At 46.6% G+C, this 16,471-nt stretch overlaps 1 protein-coding gene across 6 annotated transcripts in view; it reads right to left on the bottom strand.

The window, feature by feature from the left end:
• Positions 1-839: 839 nt before the first annotated feature.
• Positions 840-16,471, bottom strand: part of TRAF3 (TNF receptor associated factor 3) — a 114,064-nt gene continuing 98,432 nt past the window's right edge. For all 6 annotated transcript variants that reach the window (XM_058567754.1, XM_058567753.1, XM_058567756.1 and 3 more), the window contains 4 exons: positions 15,835-15,927; positions 10,724-10,864; positions 5,050-5,224; positions 840-4,090 (listed from right to left, as the gene is read on the bottom strand). In XM_058567754.1, the coding sequence (XP_058423737.1) occupies positions 3,519-4,090; positions 5,050-5,224; positions 10,724-10,864; positions 15,835-15,927 (981 nt within the window). In that variant the 3' untranslated portion in view covers positions 840-3,518. The remainder of the gene's footprint in view (positions 4,091-5,049; positions 5,225-10,723; positions 10,865-15,834; positions 15,928-16,471) is intronic.

Genomic DNA, 16,471 nt, shown 5'->3' with positions numbered 1-16,471 from the left:
ACAAATCCCTATTTGTCTCCTCTGTGTTACCTACAAACCCAGGAGAAACTGAAAACAACTTATAAAAAAGCCCCAGGTAAGCTGCCTCCAGCCTGCCCAGGGCTGGTCTAGTCCCCAAGAGCCAAATGTCACCCAGCCCACTCCCTGACCCCCAAACTTGTGGGAAAGGCTCCTCACTCGCGCCGACCACACCAAGGCCCCCCCAAAGCTGGCCCCACACTGTCAAACCCGGTCCCGGCGACCCGAGCTCCCCCTGCACAAGCCCCAGCCCTGGAGGTCAGGCCCCTCACCTCACCCGGTGGCCCCCCAGTGCCAGCGTCTCCGACCCCAGCAGCCTCTGTGGCCAGAGAGCAAGCCCAGCGCCTGTCCAGAGACCCACTGGAGGCCAGTAGAGACGCTGCCTTCATCTCCAGGACGAGGCTGATGGGGATGCCGACTGGCTTAATCTGTGCACAAGACTCAGTGTTGGTTTCTCTAAAGTACTGGAACAGTTTCGTCCCGTGGGGAATTTTGTCACTTTTGGTAAATGGGAAAAGCGCACCCAGTACACACCGTGTACGACACCCTTCACTTGTCGCTGGGACCCTGTGAAGTGGGGAGGGCCGACCACTCCAGGCCGGGCAGCTGGGCCTCGGCCGTACGGAGACCACAGCCGGAGGCCGGCTCTGGGCGGCAAGCACCAAATGAGGACACCGAGGAGCTGGGTGGAAGCAACGCGAGGTGCGTGCAGTCGAGGCAACGTCACACACTCAAGTCCTCCAGGAGGCTGCTTTCCAGCAAATCCCAGGTGCACAAGAGGGAAGATGTGCACAGAACAGTGGCCTAAGGCATCCGACCCCGTTACCACCATTATCAAGCCACAGGATGATGCTTCTGCCATGTCACATCCTCATCCCAGGGGACGGTGCCAGCTACTAAAGCCATGTCCTATGGGCTCATCGGGAGGAGGCCAGGAAGGCCTATCATCTCCCCAAGGAGCATGTCTGGGAGGGGCTGCTGGAGAAGCCCCCCACCAAGGGACGGATACTTCCAGGAGTGCTGCCAGGTGGCCCAGCCCCAGCAGGATGTCAGCCCAGGGGAGGGAAAAAATTGTTTTTTTACCAGACCAAGATGTCGCTTATCCTAAGTTTGTTGACATTGTCCGTACTTTTAGTGAAGGGGGAGGAAGTCACAGGGATGTCCCTGTTGGTAACCCCTGGCCTCAGGAAAGCCACCTGAGGCCAGGTAGGGACTGCCAGGCATCCTCCCTCCTCTGGTCTCCAGGACAGAACTGGGACAAGGCCTGGTGGAGGCCGGGGACACCTTTGAGAGAACAGTGATTCACAGCATCTGCAGAAGTCCCGCCTCTATGAGTGGGGACACATGACTCCTTACTGGGCAGAACCTATGACGATGATTTGCCCTCAAAGCAATCCCGGGGGAGTGGAGGAAGGAAAGGAGATGAAGACAACTGGGCGTTTTAACTACTAAAGGCGTGGCAGGTGCTTGGAACCAATGAGGTCACTTATGGAAGCATGGGGACGGTGTGTGGGAGGAGGGCACTTCCAGCAGGCACTGGGGTGAAGGCACACCCAGGCAGATGGCAGCACCAGAGACACGGTGGGCCACTGGGCACCAACCCAGCTGTCCCCGCGCAACCATGGGGGGAGCCCAGAGGCAGGCAGTCTGAGGTGCGCGGCCCAGCTGGCCAATTGTGGGCGCGTCTTTTGGATGAGTGGCACAGATGCGGTGGTTCACACACATTGATTTTGCCTAAGAAGCACCCGTCACGTGTAGCACCCATCAGTGGTAAGAGCACCCATGAAGCGTGGTGCATAGCAAAGGGGCACAGGAGGCAGGGCTCCGGCTTCTAATCACAGTTGGACCATTGAGAGAAGGTAAACAGTGAGTTGAGAAAATGCCATCTGGGTAGGCGCAGGCTGAGACGACGGACCCCGAGACCACCCTTCTCAAGAGAGCAGTGGTTCAGGAATGCCTGTCAGCCAGCCTGGGCTGGTCCCCCAGAGCGGCGGTCTCTGGAATGCTCAGAGGGCTCTGCTTCGAGTGATGTGGCTCCCACAGCCCAGGTGGGGACACAGGCACAGCATCTGCTCCACTCCTGCCTTGGGGCTGGGACCAAGCCCACGCTTGGACTAGGCGGCTCACTTTTGGGGCCTAGAGATTTGGAATCGGTGATAATTAAGCAGTGGAGGCTCCAGAAGCCGACGATGGAGCCTGGCTCCCTCAGCAGGTACAGAACTGTCTGAGGACCCTTGAAGAGGCAAAGATCTAGTGGTCGAGAGAAAAGTCTGGTTAAACTATCACTTTCTAGAATTACAGTGAACACAAAGCTTGGGTCGAGAAGCAGCATGTCACATCTAAGGCACATGTACAGCATGCCACCATCTCTATGCAAAAATGTCGCTTTTGGAGATTGTTAACAAAATGCAGCAACATGACAGAATGAAGAAACACATCTGCTGTGGCCTCCTTCAGCACAAGTCACCTGCCCACCCCTGGACACTGGACACTGAAGGTCGGTGTTGTCAGCAATAGAGAGCTTGTCTGAACACATGGGGCAGAATTTTAAAAACCTACAGGATTTTGTTTAGAACTCCAAAGTTCAACTAATGCCCTATTTTAGGGTGAAAACAATTATAAATCTGAAAATGATGCACAGCATCCATGAGCAATTTTCCTTTCATAATAATTTTGAAGTAGTGTCATTAACTACGACAGATATTGAAGGTTTACATTTCTAACGAGAAATAACAACAGATTGAATATTCTCTTTCCTATCACAAGTGATAACCAGTGTTTGATATTTTACATTTTCTTCCAAGAAGTATCAGTCTATCAACGTTTTAAAATAAAATGTTTGCAGTAATAATTATTTTAGAACTTTAAATTAAAAAATGATTCTGAATTTAGAGACTTTCAAAAAAGACCTAGGTGTACTGCAGGGTCTTCTGACAAACAAATTATTAAAACAGAGACCAGATGAGGCCTTAAAAATAGACAATATACTATATTTGAAACAAGATTGCACTCTTGAATTTTAGAATGAATATATCAGAATTGCATTATTATTTCATAAATTCCTCTTTTACGTAACATGCTGACATGTCCAGCTACCCCCAGGTGTGTGTGTGTGTGTGTGTGTGCGTGCGTGCGTGTGTGTGTGTGTTCTTTTTTTGGTGTTCAAGTTTAAGGAAGAAAAATCATGGTTCTTTGTTCAGCATACATGTTTTCCACCTTAATTAACTAGATCTTTAAAAATAAAATTGAAAACCTTCTCTGACAGCAGTATTTATCTCGTCGAAGGATAAATAATTCTTCAGAGTGCAGTGGTACTAGTCTATAGAAAACGTGTCAGGTGTGTCCTCACGCGTGGCTCCTCTCGCCGGCCCGCGGCCGCCTTCTGCAGCTTCCTCCGTTCCACAAGGTCCTTTTCTGAGTGCGAGGACCTCGGTGGAGACAGCCGGTTCAAACCCCCCAGAGGAGTTGCCTTCTGCTCAATCCACCTCCCCAGTGACTCGTCAGGGGTCGGGCAGATCCGAAGTATCCACTATGACTTTAATAAAAATGGTATCATCTTTAATATATGTCCCATTTTCTAGCACAGTTTGGGCCACGAAGACTGGGCAGCCAGAGGCAATATTCATCTCACCAGTGGGTTTCTTGAAGCTGCTGCTGTTGGGGTCCGGCTTGAATGCATCTCCCAAATGACGCCGAGAGGACCCCTGATCCATCAGCATGAGCGTCACTTTCTGCTTGAACGGCCAAGGAAGCAGAGCATCATATTCTCCACGCATAATGACAAAAAACAGCGACAAATGCGTCCCCTTCCCCATCCCATCCCCGTTCAGGTAGACCCTGGCACACATTTTATAGCCAAAATAGCCAGTGTAGAAAGGCTGGCTGTAAAGGGACAGGGTCTTCCCCATGACGGCCTCCTGCTTCCGCCGTTTATAATCCCGGATCTTCCAAATCAGCACGCCATTGTAGCTGGCAGTCTCCAGGACCTGAAATCGCAGGTCCATGTCAGCCAGGCGGATGTCGTGAACACTCAGCATCTGGTCGTGCCGGCTCAGCTGGGACTCCAGCAAGCCTACCACAGGCGAGGAGAGATGGGGTGAGGGAGACACGTGAATAACTGAAAGGCTGGAGAAGCCAATCCCCAGCAGCGTTTGAACAAGCAACATAAAATCACTGTGGCTATCAGGCGGAGGACACATGCCACGTGAACGTCCTGAAACACAGGCCTCAGATCCCTGCACTGTGTGGGCCCCCAACACTCACAGTCACAGCCTGCTGAGAGGCAACACCCTGGGGGACCCAGGGCCTGTGTGGCACAGGGCACCTCACCTCAGGGTCCATGAGAGGGACCCATCCCACACTGTTCCCTTGGAGCCCTGCTGGGGGCAGGGGATGGCTGCCCTCCAGCCTTGAGGATCAGTCACCTGTGCCCCGAGCTGAAGATGCTCCTCTCTCCACAAGATGTCCTCCACCAGCTTAATCCAACCTCATGTGCATCACAATAATCCCTGTTCCTTTTCACCATTAACCCTTTTCATGCAAACATTCAGCATATTCATTCAGTCCCCAAAGTAGCAAGCCCCAGGACGTTTCTTGGTATCAGAAACACTCCGCTGGCTGAGCATGCTGAGTCTTCTGCCTCGCCTACTTCTGTGCCTTGGGCCTTCATGAGTATGGCCAAGAACACCCCAACCAGTAGACGTGCTCTCCACCTGGCATCTACCCTCCGCCCACTCTCTACTATGCGGGCCTCACAAGGAAGGGACAAGACTAAGTGGGAAACACTTCCGTCTCTGCCAAAGGCATCTCAGCAGGAAAATCATCACATCTCTGCATGCGTATTATCTGTGCTAGAAAGCACTGCTCTAAGGCAGCATGGGCCTAACGTTCCACTTACCCCACGAATTCAAGCCACAGCACTTACCTAGAGTCCCAGGACCTGGCCAGGCTCCCAGGAGTAGTCCAAGACACATGTCACCTGTCCCAGGTCCCTCCCAGACCTGTCACGGCTCCTGTCCCGCCCGCCCTCACCTGTGTTCCGAGCTGCCTGCCCTGCACTTTTGTCCACACTTTCCAGCTCGGTCACTCGGTTCTGGAGGGACTCCACGCTGCTCTTCATACTGTCAGCTTCTTCCCAGTTCTGGCGGAAAGGACGGATCTCTTTGTCGAGCTCTTTCAGTTTCTCTGCTTGGCTGTCTATTACTCGCTTCCAAACCAAAGGCATCAAAAAGGCAAAACACAATTAGAACTCTCTAAAAACACTGGGCCACCACCATCAAACACCAGCTAGTCAGGAACAGAGCAGTCAGCTGACAGCCGTCTAGACAAGACCAGCCCAGCAGGCCCATGCCAGCTCTCAAACGGGGCATCTTGTCTAACGCCCACAATGTATCTCAGGGGACATAGGTACCAAGGGTCCCTACTTCCCAGAGGAGGGGACTGAGGCACAGAGAGGCCTCACCCTGCCTGGGTGCAGGGCAGGCAGCCCCCACATCACTCTGTCCTAGGGTCTCGAGTTCGGGATGTTGGAGTCACACCCACGGGCTCTGTGTGAAGGCCTCCGTTTCCTAAAGGGCCAAGCCATCAGCAGGGGCCAAACAATGTGGGTCTTACCCGGCTGCCCCCCGACCCAGGGCTGGAGGGGCCGCCCTGTCACTGTGGCTGTGGAGAGCACCCCAGAACCCTGTCTGGGTCCCAGGAGAGAGAGCTGCCACCACCTCGGCACCTGCTCCAGAGACCTGACCGTCTGCACAGGGTTGGCAGCAGGAAAGGGCCCTGGCGGCAGGTCTCCAGACCCTGGGTGAAACCAAGGGGGCCGACGCCTATAAGAGTGGGGCTTTGCTTCCTCCACCTGCTCCGTGCCCAGCACCCCGTGTCCAGTGCGGCACAGAAACACTGCTGACGAACATGTGGCTGTCGACGGTGAGGCTTGATTTTATTCTAGCTTCCTAATTCAGAAAACCTTTTTTCCAGAAAAACACAGACCATTTACATTTGTAATAGTAACTGGAGGGATGAGACTCATGCTCCAGCTAGGGGGCCCAGTCTGCTTTAAAAGACTGGCGTGCCCACTTGTTAGATGAAGCCGGGGACCTACAGAGTTTTCACTTCTAAAAAGAATTTGCATTTTTGAAAGAAAGCTCCTGAAGTCTGGGTAGTCTAGTCCCCAGTGAAGCTGTGGAGCAATGGGGCCGCCTCTGAAGCTATGGCCACACAGGGGAGAGCCCCAGGGGCCCACCACGTTCACTTCTCCTTCTGGAAGCCTATTTTTAAACAAGTACATTTCAGCACCTTTGCTGGCTGTCAATAACCATGAAGGAACAAACATGGTCGATATGGGTTACTTTTTTAGGGTAAAAGTACAGTGTTATTCTTCCTCTTCTTTCCAAGAAACCTTGAAATTAAGCTAACATGTCAAAAGTAAAAATGATTTCTCTAAAGAACACCTCTTTCTACACTGATGTCACTATTTTATTTTCAAATATATATGGCTAGAGGCATATTTAATCAGTTCACAAAGCCTATTTTCTGGGGACAATACTATTGACATTAACAAACATCCAAACCCATAAGATATTTCTCATGAACGTCTGTAACTGTGCTCACATACTCTACCTACTAAAACTGTCAGCTAAGCTAACGTGGGTACTGGTGAGCATAAGAGGGAAGTTAATGAAAACAGAAATAATCAATGACAGTTCTGAGAGATGCCATTTTATGACCAGGTGGACCTAGGAGTAAACCAGGAGTTGCAGGATGGCCCAGGACAAGCCACTCATCACTTGTAAGCCTTATGCCCCTGAGGTGAAAAAAGGGACGATGCTGAGCTGCCTCCTCCCCAAGACTATAACATGCATGGGATGGTGGCACGAAGGCATGTGGTGATCTCAAGAACAGAACTGTGCAGTCTGAAATGAGGGCTACTGTACAGGCAGCAGGGCCCCTGACTACAAACTAGTAACACAGTCGGCACACGGTGCAGGAGGGAACACGCGTGCACACGGGAGCACATGCACACACGCACGCACACACACACAAGGCTCAACCAAATTACTTAAAGGAGCTCCACGCACAGCAAGGGAAAATGTGCTATTTTTACCCTTTTTTGTTTTTTTTTTGCTGAGGAGGATTCGCCCTGAGCTAACAGCTGTTGCCGGTCTTCCTCTATTTTGTATGTGAGCCGCTGCCACAGCATGGCCACTGACAGACGAGTGTCGTAGGTCTGCACCTGGGAACCGAACCCGCGTCGCTGAAGTGGAGCACGCCAAACTTAACCACTAGCCCACCAGGGCTGGCCCCGAAAATGTGCTATTTTTAAACAGACTTTTCATTTACATAAATGGTACAGTTTCAAAGCAGAATGTCAATCTAAATCAAATTTTCTCTGTAAAATGCAGAAAACATTATTTCATTTTTGAAGAGCAGTCTGCACTCAGCCACTGTAGTGTTTCTATAAAAATAAATCTTAAATGCAGGTGTGGGATTTTATTAGAAAAAAGAATTCAGGAGCTGAGAGAAATGGCACAGATTGCACACTATATAAATAAATCCTAATCAAAAGATTTGCTTTCTGAGAGTCTCAATTTATCAGTCTCACGCACTGTGCACTTCAGGGCTTAAATCACTGTCTCTCTGTCACTTCTTACCATGTGGGTCACAGGGACCTGGGTACCAACCATTGCCCAAATGCGACAATGCAGGTGGTGCTCAGGGGCCAGGCTAAGGCACCACGTGGATGCAGTGCTGCTGGTCCTTCTGTTTCAGCCAGGCACTGCTCTGCTTCCGTCCTGCAGACCCCCTGACTATAAGAATGCTCAGTTCATATAGTTCCTACTAACAACAGGAATGTGGGAATTCAGCTAACAGCTAGGCTGTCTTTTTAATTAGGAAAAACAGATTCTTTAAAACATAAAATACTAAGAAACTACCCTTCCTGGGCCAGTGAAAGCAAACACACTTAAATTCCTCTCCCTTTAACCAGCTCTGCATCCCTGTCAGCCATGTCCAGGGCCATCAGGAATTCTGCACTCCAATTTTAGGGTCTACTGGAGAATCAGACATGGAAGGAGACAAAACAGAGATCAACACATCTGTCATCACCAAGGTGGACCAATGCAGAAGGCTGAAGGAGCACTGAGGAGGTGGGGGTGGGGGAAGGCTTCCTGGAGGAGAAGGTGTTTACACTAACATTTGAGGTGTTTGAGGAGCAGCAAGAGTCAGGAAAGGAAGATGGGGGGAGAGAAGGACCATCTTGCTCCGGAGAACATGACAAAATTGGAAAGATGAAACAGTGACCTGTCATATGAGGCTTTCTGGGCCACAGTATAGCATTTAAGATAAACTCTCCTTGGGGCCGGCCCCGTGGAGTAGTGGTTAAGTACGTGCGCTCCGCTGCTGGCGGCCTGGGTTTGGATTCCGGGCACGCACCGACGCACTGCTTGTGAAGCCATGCTGTGGCGGCATCCCACATAAAGTGGAGGAAGATGGGCACAGATGTTAGCCCAGGGCCAATCTTCCTCAGCAAAAAAAAAAAAAAAAAAAAAGAGGAAGATTGGCAAGGATGTTAGCTTGTTAGCTCAAGGCTGATCTTCCTCACGAGAGAAAAAAAAAGATAAACTCTTCTCGGGGCAATTGGGAGGATTCTAAGATGAGGAATGAAATAAAGAGAGGCGCATGTCTGAGCCAGGCTCTAGCTGAAGAGGTGGAGAAGAGTCTGGGAGAACTGGAGAGAAAGTGTCCCTGGGCCAAGTGCGTCTCATATATAGCCAACATCATCAGGCATCCTGCCCATAGAGGTTTTCAATCAATGTTTTCAGAAAGACTGACAGTCCAGAATTTCTCTCATCGCCAGCCAAATGTTGCCAGCTCCACAGTGATATCAAAGGTAAAACTAAATCTCACCTTTCACAAAATCATCCAGTTGGATGCAGTTCTATGCAAACCACTCTACTGAAATGGGAACCGCACTGAGGAGTTCTCAGCACTTCTCAGTCTCTTGCTCCTGCACTTAAGGAAATCATGAGTTGAGCATCCAGTCTGATCTGAGTCCCTTTCTTTAAATATAGTCTATTTTCCTTCATGCTTTTCTTTCTGAGAAGAGGACTGGCGACTCACCACCCTCCTACTTATCACCAGGCAAGGGGGCCCTAACAACGGTGGCGGCTGCTCCAGCTCCACCTCTCTGGGCTCCGGGACTTGGCTCCCTGCTTTCTTTTTGACTTAGATCTTGCTGATTTATTCAATCACAAAAGTTTTAAGATATAAATCAGACACAGTGAAATGACTAAACTCTACTAAAAAGTAAATTAAAGTAAATTCAAACTTCTCACATTGGAAAAGGGGGAAATGGAGAGGGAGATGAATGCATATAAGATCTCTGAGGTTTCAGACAAGGGCATCTATGACCTCCTTATGTATATTCTAATTTTTTTGTTGTTATAAACGATGTTATAAATAAACTCATTACTTATTCATTCTTTACTCTGTTGTTAATATTTTTAACAAGTGGTTTTCTAGCATAACATTAATTTCCTTGGCCTTTCCTAGCACCTCTCTGAGCCACAGGTCACAAACAGCAGCTACATTTCCAAGAGCTAGAAATGTTCACCAGACAGCGCAAGTCAGTGGGGCCACGTGGGTGGAGACAGGTCTCTGTCTGGACATTCTGACCAACATCTCCATGGGCCCTCAGCAAAACATCAGCAACACCCAGTAGGAGGCTTGCTGGTATTTTAGGTGACATTGTACTTTTTTGGCTTGATTCAATACTAATAACTTGTATCTTTTCTAATGTAATCTAATGTTTCATTGTTTTTCCTTGTCTCTGGACAACCACCAAGTTTAATACAAATGAAATTAATTTAGTAAATCCCTATGCAATTCAAGGCACTATGACTAATCTCCAATGTAAAAATGGGAGGAAAGGCATTCTCAAAGATGCTGTGACTCTGAGCTATCAGAAATAGTTTCTCTTCCTGATAATTTAGGGAAACACCGTAAGTGCAAGCACTGAAAAACCATTTTGGCAACGTATTAGTGATTCTTCCATGGGTGTGTGTGATACACATGGGAATTACTATAACGAATGTACACTATGAGTAAGCTAATGTGCAGATAGTATCTACAAAAATAATATACTAACAAGTAACTAATGGAGACCTGTGTTGATAACAGAAACGAGGAGCAACATTTTAATCAGGCCTATTTATACAATCACCTTTTTTCAGAGTAGCAAAGGTCTATGTGTTTGTTTTGGAGGTACCTTTGGATCACTACGGTGAAAAAAGTGGGGTGAGTACGTGTGTCACACGAAAATTCAGAACAAAATAGTTTGGCTTCACTTCACTTTAGGAAGTGAAACTTTACACATAACTACTCATGAACAATATGAAATCTTAATAACAATAAAAACAGCTAATTTTTAAAGACATGGGCGTTAAGTCTTATTTCACCAACAGTGAATCAAAGGCACAGAAGAGCGGTGATGGAGCCGGCTCTCCAGGGAAAAGGCAAGGAGGCCCTCCCAGGCTGGGCCCACACTAACCAGGCCGCCTTTCCTGCGTCTTCACTTAAGTAAGAGAAACAAGTCCCCTCTGTTTGACAAAGGTCAGGGCTTCTGCTCAAGCATCTCACTGAGAAAGTCCTGAAGGAGAACACAGACGTGTTTCTCTGCCCTTTGATCCAGCCATAGTCTTAAGCTTCTTACCTGTAAATGAAGTATTTTGGATTCATTATTTCGAAGCATTTCCTTTTGTCTCTCAATTTCAATTTCAAAGCTACATATCTGATTGTGCAAACTTTGTATGCTCTTGTTTTTTTCTACACTTTCATTCTGCAGCAAAGAAACCTGAAAAAGAAATTCTTCAATTGAGCATAAAAAAGTGGTTTTACTATTAGTTAATAATAAGATAGTAATTAAATTTTCCCAATATAAGCCTTCTATTAGCTCACTGGAAGGCGTTCCAGAAAAAAAAAAAATTCCTTCACACAGGAAATAGAAGTCCTCGTAATTTAATAGGGAATCCTACAAACTGTGTCTCTCAGAATCTCTCTCAGTAATTAGATAAGGTGAGGAAAGTGTAGCTGACTGAATTGCAGAATGAATGGGATGCTTTTAAGTTTTTGCTGAAAACTAATAAATCTTTTACCAGAATGGCTTTTGAACTTTGACCAGGAAACACAGTAGGAAAGACATTCTTACATTCCACTCCATTTGTACCTACATTTGTGTGTGTGTGTGTACCTAAAAACAGGTATCACAAAGTCATACTCGCCCTAATCACTTACAATACACCCTGATATTTTCTATTTTACTTTAAAAAAATGCTAGTCACAATCCACTAAATTATTTCACATCCATCAATGGGCCGTATCTCGCACTTTGAAAAGCACTCCCGACACAATCAGAAAGCATGGTGAGAATAAAACATTACATACGTGCTTCGGTTAGTCCTTAGGGCCAGCCTACAACCCTCAAATAGAGAGGGAGCTGAAGAGCGCGTGTCCCAGGCCCACCGCCTGAGGAGACCTTCCACAAAGCTCAACACATGCAGCTCCACCTCAGGCCAAGGGAGGGCCTGCTGAGGGAGCAGTTCCAAGCCCACCTGTGACCTTTTAAAGATATTTCCTGAAAAATAATGAGCTCCCAAGAACCAATTTACACTGGTCTCAAAAAAGCCCCCAGGGTGAGGAGTTCGAGGGCAACTCCTGCAAGGCTTCCTTCTCACAAGATCTCTATAAGGGGCATTTGGCCCTCGGAAAGACTCCCTCTACTGAGAGCTGCCTCCGACCACGCATGGGGGCGGCTACCACCCTGAAGACGGAGAGCTCCATGATGGACTGGAATGTCACAACTGCACTTAGACGTGCCTTTCTAATAACACCATCACCTGAGAACCGTGATGACAGTGATGGTCACTGCAGTGACGGCCCAAGGGCATCTCAGGACAAACCCGGGTGTGACAAAGAACTGATTCTTGATGTTGTCCCTTTGATTCTTGATGTTGTCCCTTGAAAAAATAACCAGCTTACAGACAGGTTTCCTTTCTATATTCAATCTGTTCAGGCAAGCAGTGCCCTTGGATACAATCACAGTCTGTTTTATTTTAGAACAAACATGTATTTATTAAGGAATACAAAACTTGCAATGTCTCATGGGCAAAATAATACTTCATTTTCCTAGGATTTTACTCAGCACAAACAGACTTTCCTTCCTAAAATATGATGTCTCAAATGCCCAGGGGCCCCTGCAAGTGATCAACTGGCACTAATCCAGGTTAGGACACACACAGCATCACAGCAGTGTTCCTGCCTTTTCTAAAGTTACAATTCACTCATTCCCATCTGTCAAACATGGACATAATTCCCAGACTCTATTCTCATTCCCAAAAAAGAGAGACCATGTATGCATACCAACCCTTTTCACAATTCCAGTAATATCTCCAAAAACAATAGCAACGTTTTTCTGCAAGAAATTAAGCTACTTGAGGATGAGTAGACGTGTCTCACATTAATGAATACACATCATGCCATATTAAACTCTTAATTTCTTTATTTAGGGACTTCTTTTTTTTTTTATAATTTTATTTATTTATTTTTCCCCCAAAGCCCCAGTAGATAGCTGTATGTCACAGCTGCACATCCTTCCAGTTGCTGTATGCGGGACCCGGCCTCAGCATGGCCGGAGAAGCGGTGCGTTGGTGCACGCCCGGGATCCGAACCCGGGCCACCAGCAGCGGAGCGCGTGCAACCAATCGCTAAGCCACGGGGCCGGCCCATGTTTAGGGACTTCTTTATTTAAACTTTTTTTTGTGTGTGTGTGTGAGGAAGATCAGCCCTGAGCTAACATCCACGCTAATCCTCCTCTTTTTGCTGAGGAAGACCGGCTCTGAGCTGACATCTATTGCCAATCCTCCTCCTTTTTTTCCCCCAAAGCCCCAGTAGATAGTTGTATGTCATACTTGCACATCCTTCTAGTTGCTGTATGTGGGATGCAGCCTCAGCATGGCCGGAGAAGCAGTGCGTCGGTGCGCGCCCGGGATCTGAGCCCAGGCCGCCAGTAGCAGAGCGCACGCACTTAACCGCTAAGCCACGGGGCCAGCCCCTAAACTTATTTTTATTTATTTATATATTTTAATCAAAGAACCCGACCCCCAGGCACCTGCAGATCCCTGCTTTCAGGTGTCTACCAGGTAGAAGTCACGTGCACAGGAAAATCTACCTGGCAGGCGTTTTCCAAGAAGCACAGAGTAATATCCACACAACAGATGAAAACAGGGATCCCCTCGTCCTTCCCTGAGACTCTCCTCACTGAGAACATCCTTTACCCCAGCCTGTTTTGGTGGGGCACTCTACATTTCCCTTTGATTTAAGCTTTCCTAAAATATAAGATGGGTGTTTTTAAGTCCAGATTTTACAAAACAATTTTTCTTTAGTTTGACCATCTGTGAATGCGATGATCAGTCTTTCTGAACTGATTCAAATATTCTATTTTCTACTACAGATGAATAAACCTAAGAGATTCCAATCGAATAACTCTATAATGAGAAATAAATTCCTATTTTAAGAATATACAAATATTTCCATTCTTTGTCCAGTCTTTGCTTTGGGGCCTAGTAAGGAGACACACAGCCACATTCTAATGAACACAGACAAGAATGCGCAGAGCCAAGGCTTGGTGGACCTGCACGCCTGGGCACAGGGGGAGGGGGTGGCATTCTGACAGGGAGAGACTAATCCTTGAGCAATATCCAGGAGAGCAAACATTTAAAATCTGTCAGTGGCAATGCACGGCAACACAGCCCGCCCTTGCAGGAGCTCGGCGTGGCTGGGCTGGTGATAGTTCAGACACGTGAGGAATTCAGAGTGAGAAGCTGTGGACCGTGTGCGGGCAGGCCACTTGGTATGTCTCAGGGTTTCCAATGATGCAACCCATTCACTCTGAGTGAGGAAAGCATGACAAAGTGGGAGGGCAGGAGAAGAATATAACTGATGGGATAAACCTCCACACGTGCCTCACAGGGTCTTAGCCCTGGGAGCCAACTTGGTGACAGCACCTTCCATAACCATCCCACTGGATAACCATGCACCTCAGACTGACTAAATTGTTACGTAACCAGTGCAGCTGGAACAAAACCCATTCATTTTCACTCAAAGGAAGAACCTTTTAAATAAATGAGAAATACAGTATTTATGAGAGACAAAAAGCCCTGAGATCTATGCCTATAATTTTTAAAAAGGGAGGAACAGAACACATTCCTCAAAAAGAGGGTTAAAAACAAAAGATTTATAGGTAAACCATCACTGAACTCAGAGCAAATACTATGCGCTCATGGAAAAATCATAAATGATTCATCTAATACAAATTTTATCTCACTGTTAAACAAAAGCCTTCCTCTGTTCCACTTGTGTATGTACATACAATATACCAATCCTTTTATTGCTTCTCATCTTCAGCTTAAGCGTTTATATTAAAAAACTATTTTATGCCAGATTTAAAGAAAATCTTTTTTTTTTTTTCTGTGAGGAAGATCGGCCCTGAGCTAACATCTGCCAATCCTCCTCTTTTTGCTGAGCAAGACTGGCCCTGGGCTAACATCCGTGCCCATCTTCCTCCACTCTATATGGGACGCCACCACAGCATGGCTTGCCATGTGGTGCGTTGGTGCGCGCCTGGGATCCGAACTGGTGAACCCCGGGTCGCCGCAGTGGAGCACGCGCACTTAACCACTTGCGCCACCGGGCCGGTCCCTAATGAAAATCTTTTGATTTAAATTTTTAGATTCTTTCAAGTACATTTACATTTTAAATTGCTTGGACTTCATACATTTCAAATCCTTACAAATTCTTAGAAAAACATCACTCCATCGGCTGCTCTAATTCCTCTTAGTATCCGCCTACTGTAAGTTCTCAATAAATGTTTGTTGAATATAAAATTAAACTTTTATTTTTGTAAATAAGCCACAATGGGAGATCCTGTAACAACTTCTTCTCTATCAATTCTTAGAGGTTTTCATCTTTTCCTCATGAAAAGAAGGCCTCACCAACCTGAACACCACATAATCAACTCCCCCAGGAAGAAGTATTATACCAGGAAGGTTCCTGCTAAGGAGTCCACAGCCCCCGCTGCTGAGGCCTCTTGAAGAGAAGCCCAGGAGACCAAGTGTGACCAGGAAGTGGACTTCCTCCATGCACCAAACTTCCACAAAGTGTCAGCTGAGAAAATCAACAGTAACACTAATGATACAGGAACGTCTTTTCCCTACTTGTCTCAGAAAAGACAAAGAATGATAAAGCACCTCACACTGGTAACCTTTCAGATGGGGGGCTGACAAACTTTTTCTGTAAAGAGCCAGAGAGTAAATATTTTGGGTTGTGTGGTCCTCACAGTTTCTGTCTCAACTCCTCAACTCTGCCGTTCTAATGCAAAAGCAGCTGTGGACAATATGGTAATGAATGAGCATGGCTGTGTTCCAAGAAAACTTTCTTCATAAAAACACAGGGTTGGAGCAGAGAAGGGGAGGTTTGGAAATCTGACAATCCCTGTTCTAGAGCAATGCTAAGATAACCACAATGTGATTAAAAAAAAAAAAGCCCTGCATACTTGCTTGGCAATTAAAAAACTAAGAACAAGGAAACAAAAACAAACATCTTAATTTATAAGCTCAAGATCCCGTGAAGAGAATTTACTTTTTTGACACTCTCTCGATGTTGTTTCTCTCATCCAAAAACCATAATAACTATAAAAAAGGTTTTGTCCTTTACATAATTTGAAGAAATTATTAAAAATCAACGAAAGCAGGAAATGGTGTAGCATACCTTTTTCTCTAGAGAATTGCTCCACTCTTTCAGTAAGTTGACATGCTGCACCGCGGAGCTGGCCTCATGGGCCTTAATCTGCTGGTTTGTCCCCTGTGAGAACAAAGATGCAATGCATTAAGCCAACTTCACTCCACTACAGAGGACAGAAAGACTAACAGATGATCTAAAACCAGCACTAAACACGAAGAAGGGAGACTTATTCATGTGAAGGTAACGGAATCTCCAAGCCTCAGAAGGGTCATGCTCAGGGGCCCCTACTCTACTGGGTGCAGGCGAGGAGGCTGGTGAGAACAGAGCAGCTCAAAGACAAGACACTCTGCAATTCTACAACAACAATCTCAAGTTCACGCTCTTCATTCCTCAAGCTTATCAAATGCCTTCTTATCTATGTTTCATACTTGTAATAGCATTAAATTTTAGACATCATTTTTGTTCCTTTATAAATTTTTTTCATTAAAAATATAAATGGAAAATGTTTAGACATCTGCAGTTATAGCTAGATGTTGCTACAATAATCTAGTTAACATGTAATCACAGTAAGATTCTAAATAATTTACTAAAATATTACCTTAGTGAAATACATTGTATCAGAAATGTATCATTCCTCACTATTCTAAGTATACTTAGAAAGTTA

This window comes from Diceros bicornis, chromosome 24, assembly GCF_020826845.1.
Source record: "Diceros bicornis minor isolate mBicDic1 chromosome 24, mDicBic1.mat.cur, whole genome shotgun sequence".
NCBI classification, from domain to species: Eukaryota; Metazoa; Chordata; class Mammalia; order Perissodactyla; family Rhinocerotidae; genus Diceros; species Diceros bicornis.
This window is presented reverse-complemented; position numbering and strand designations above follow the sequence as displayed.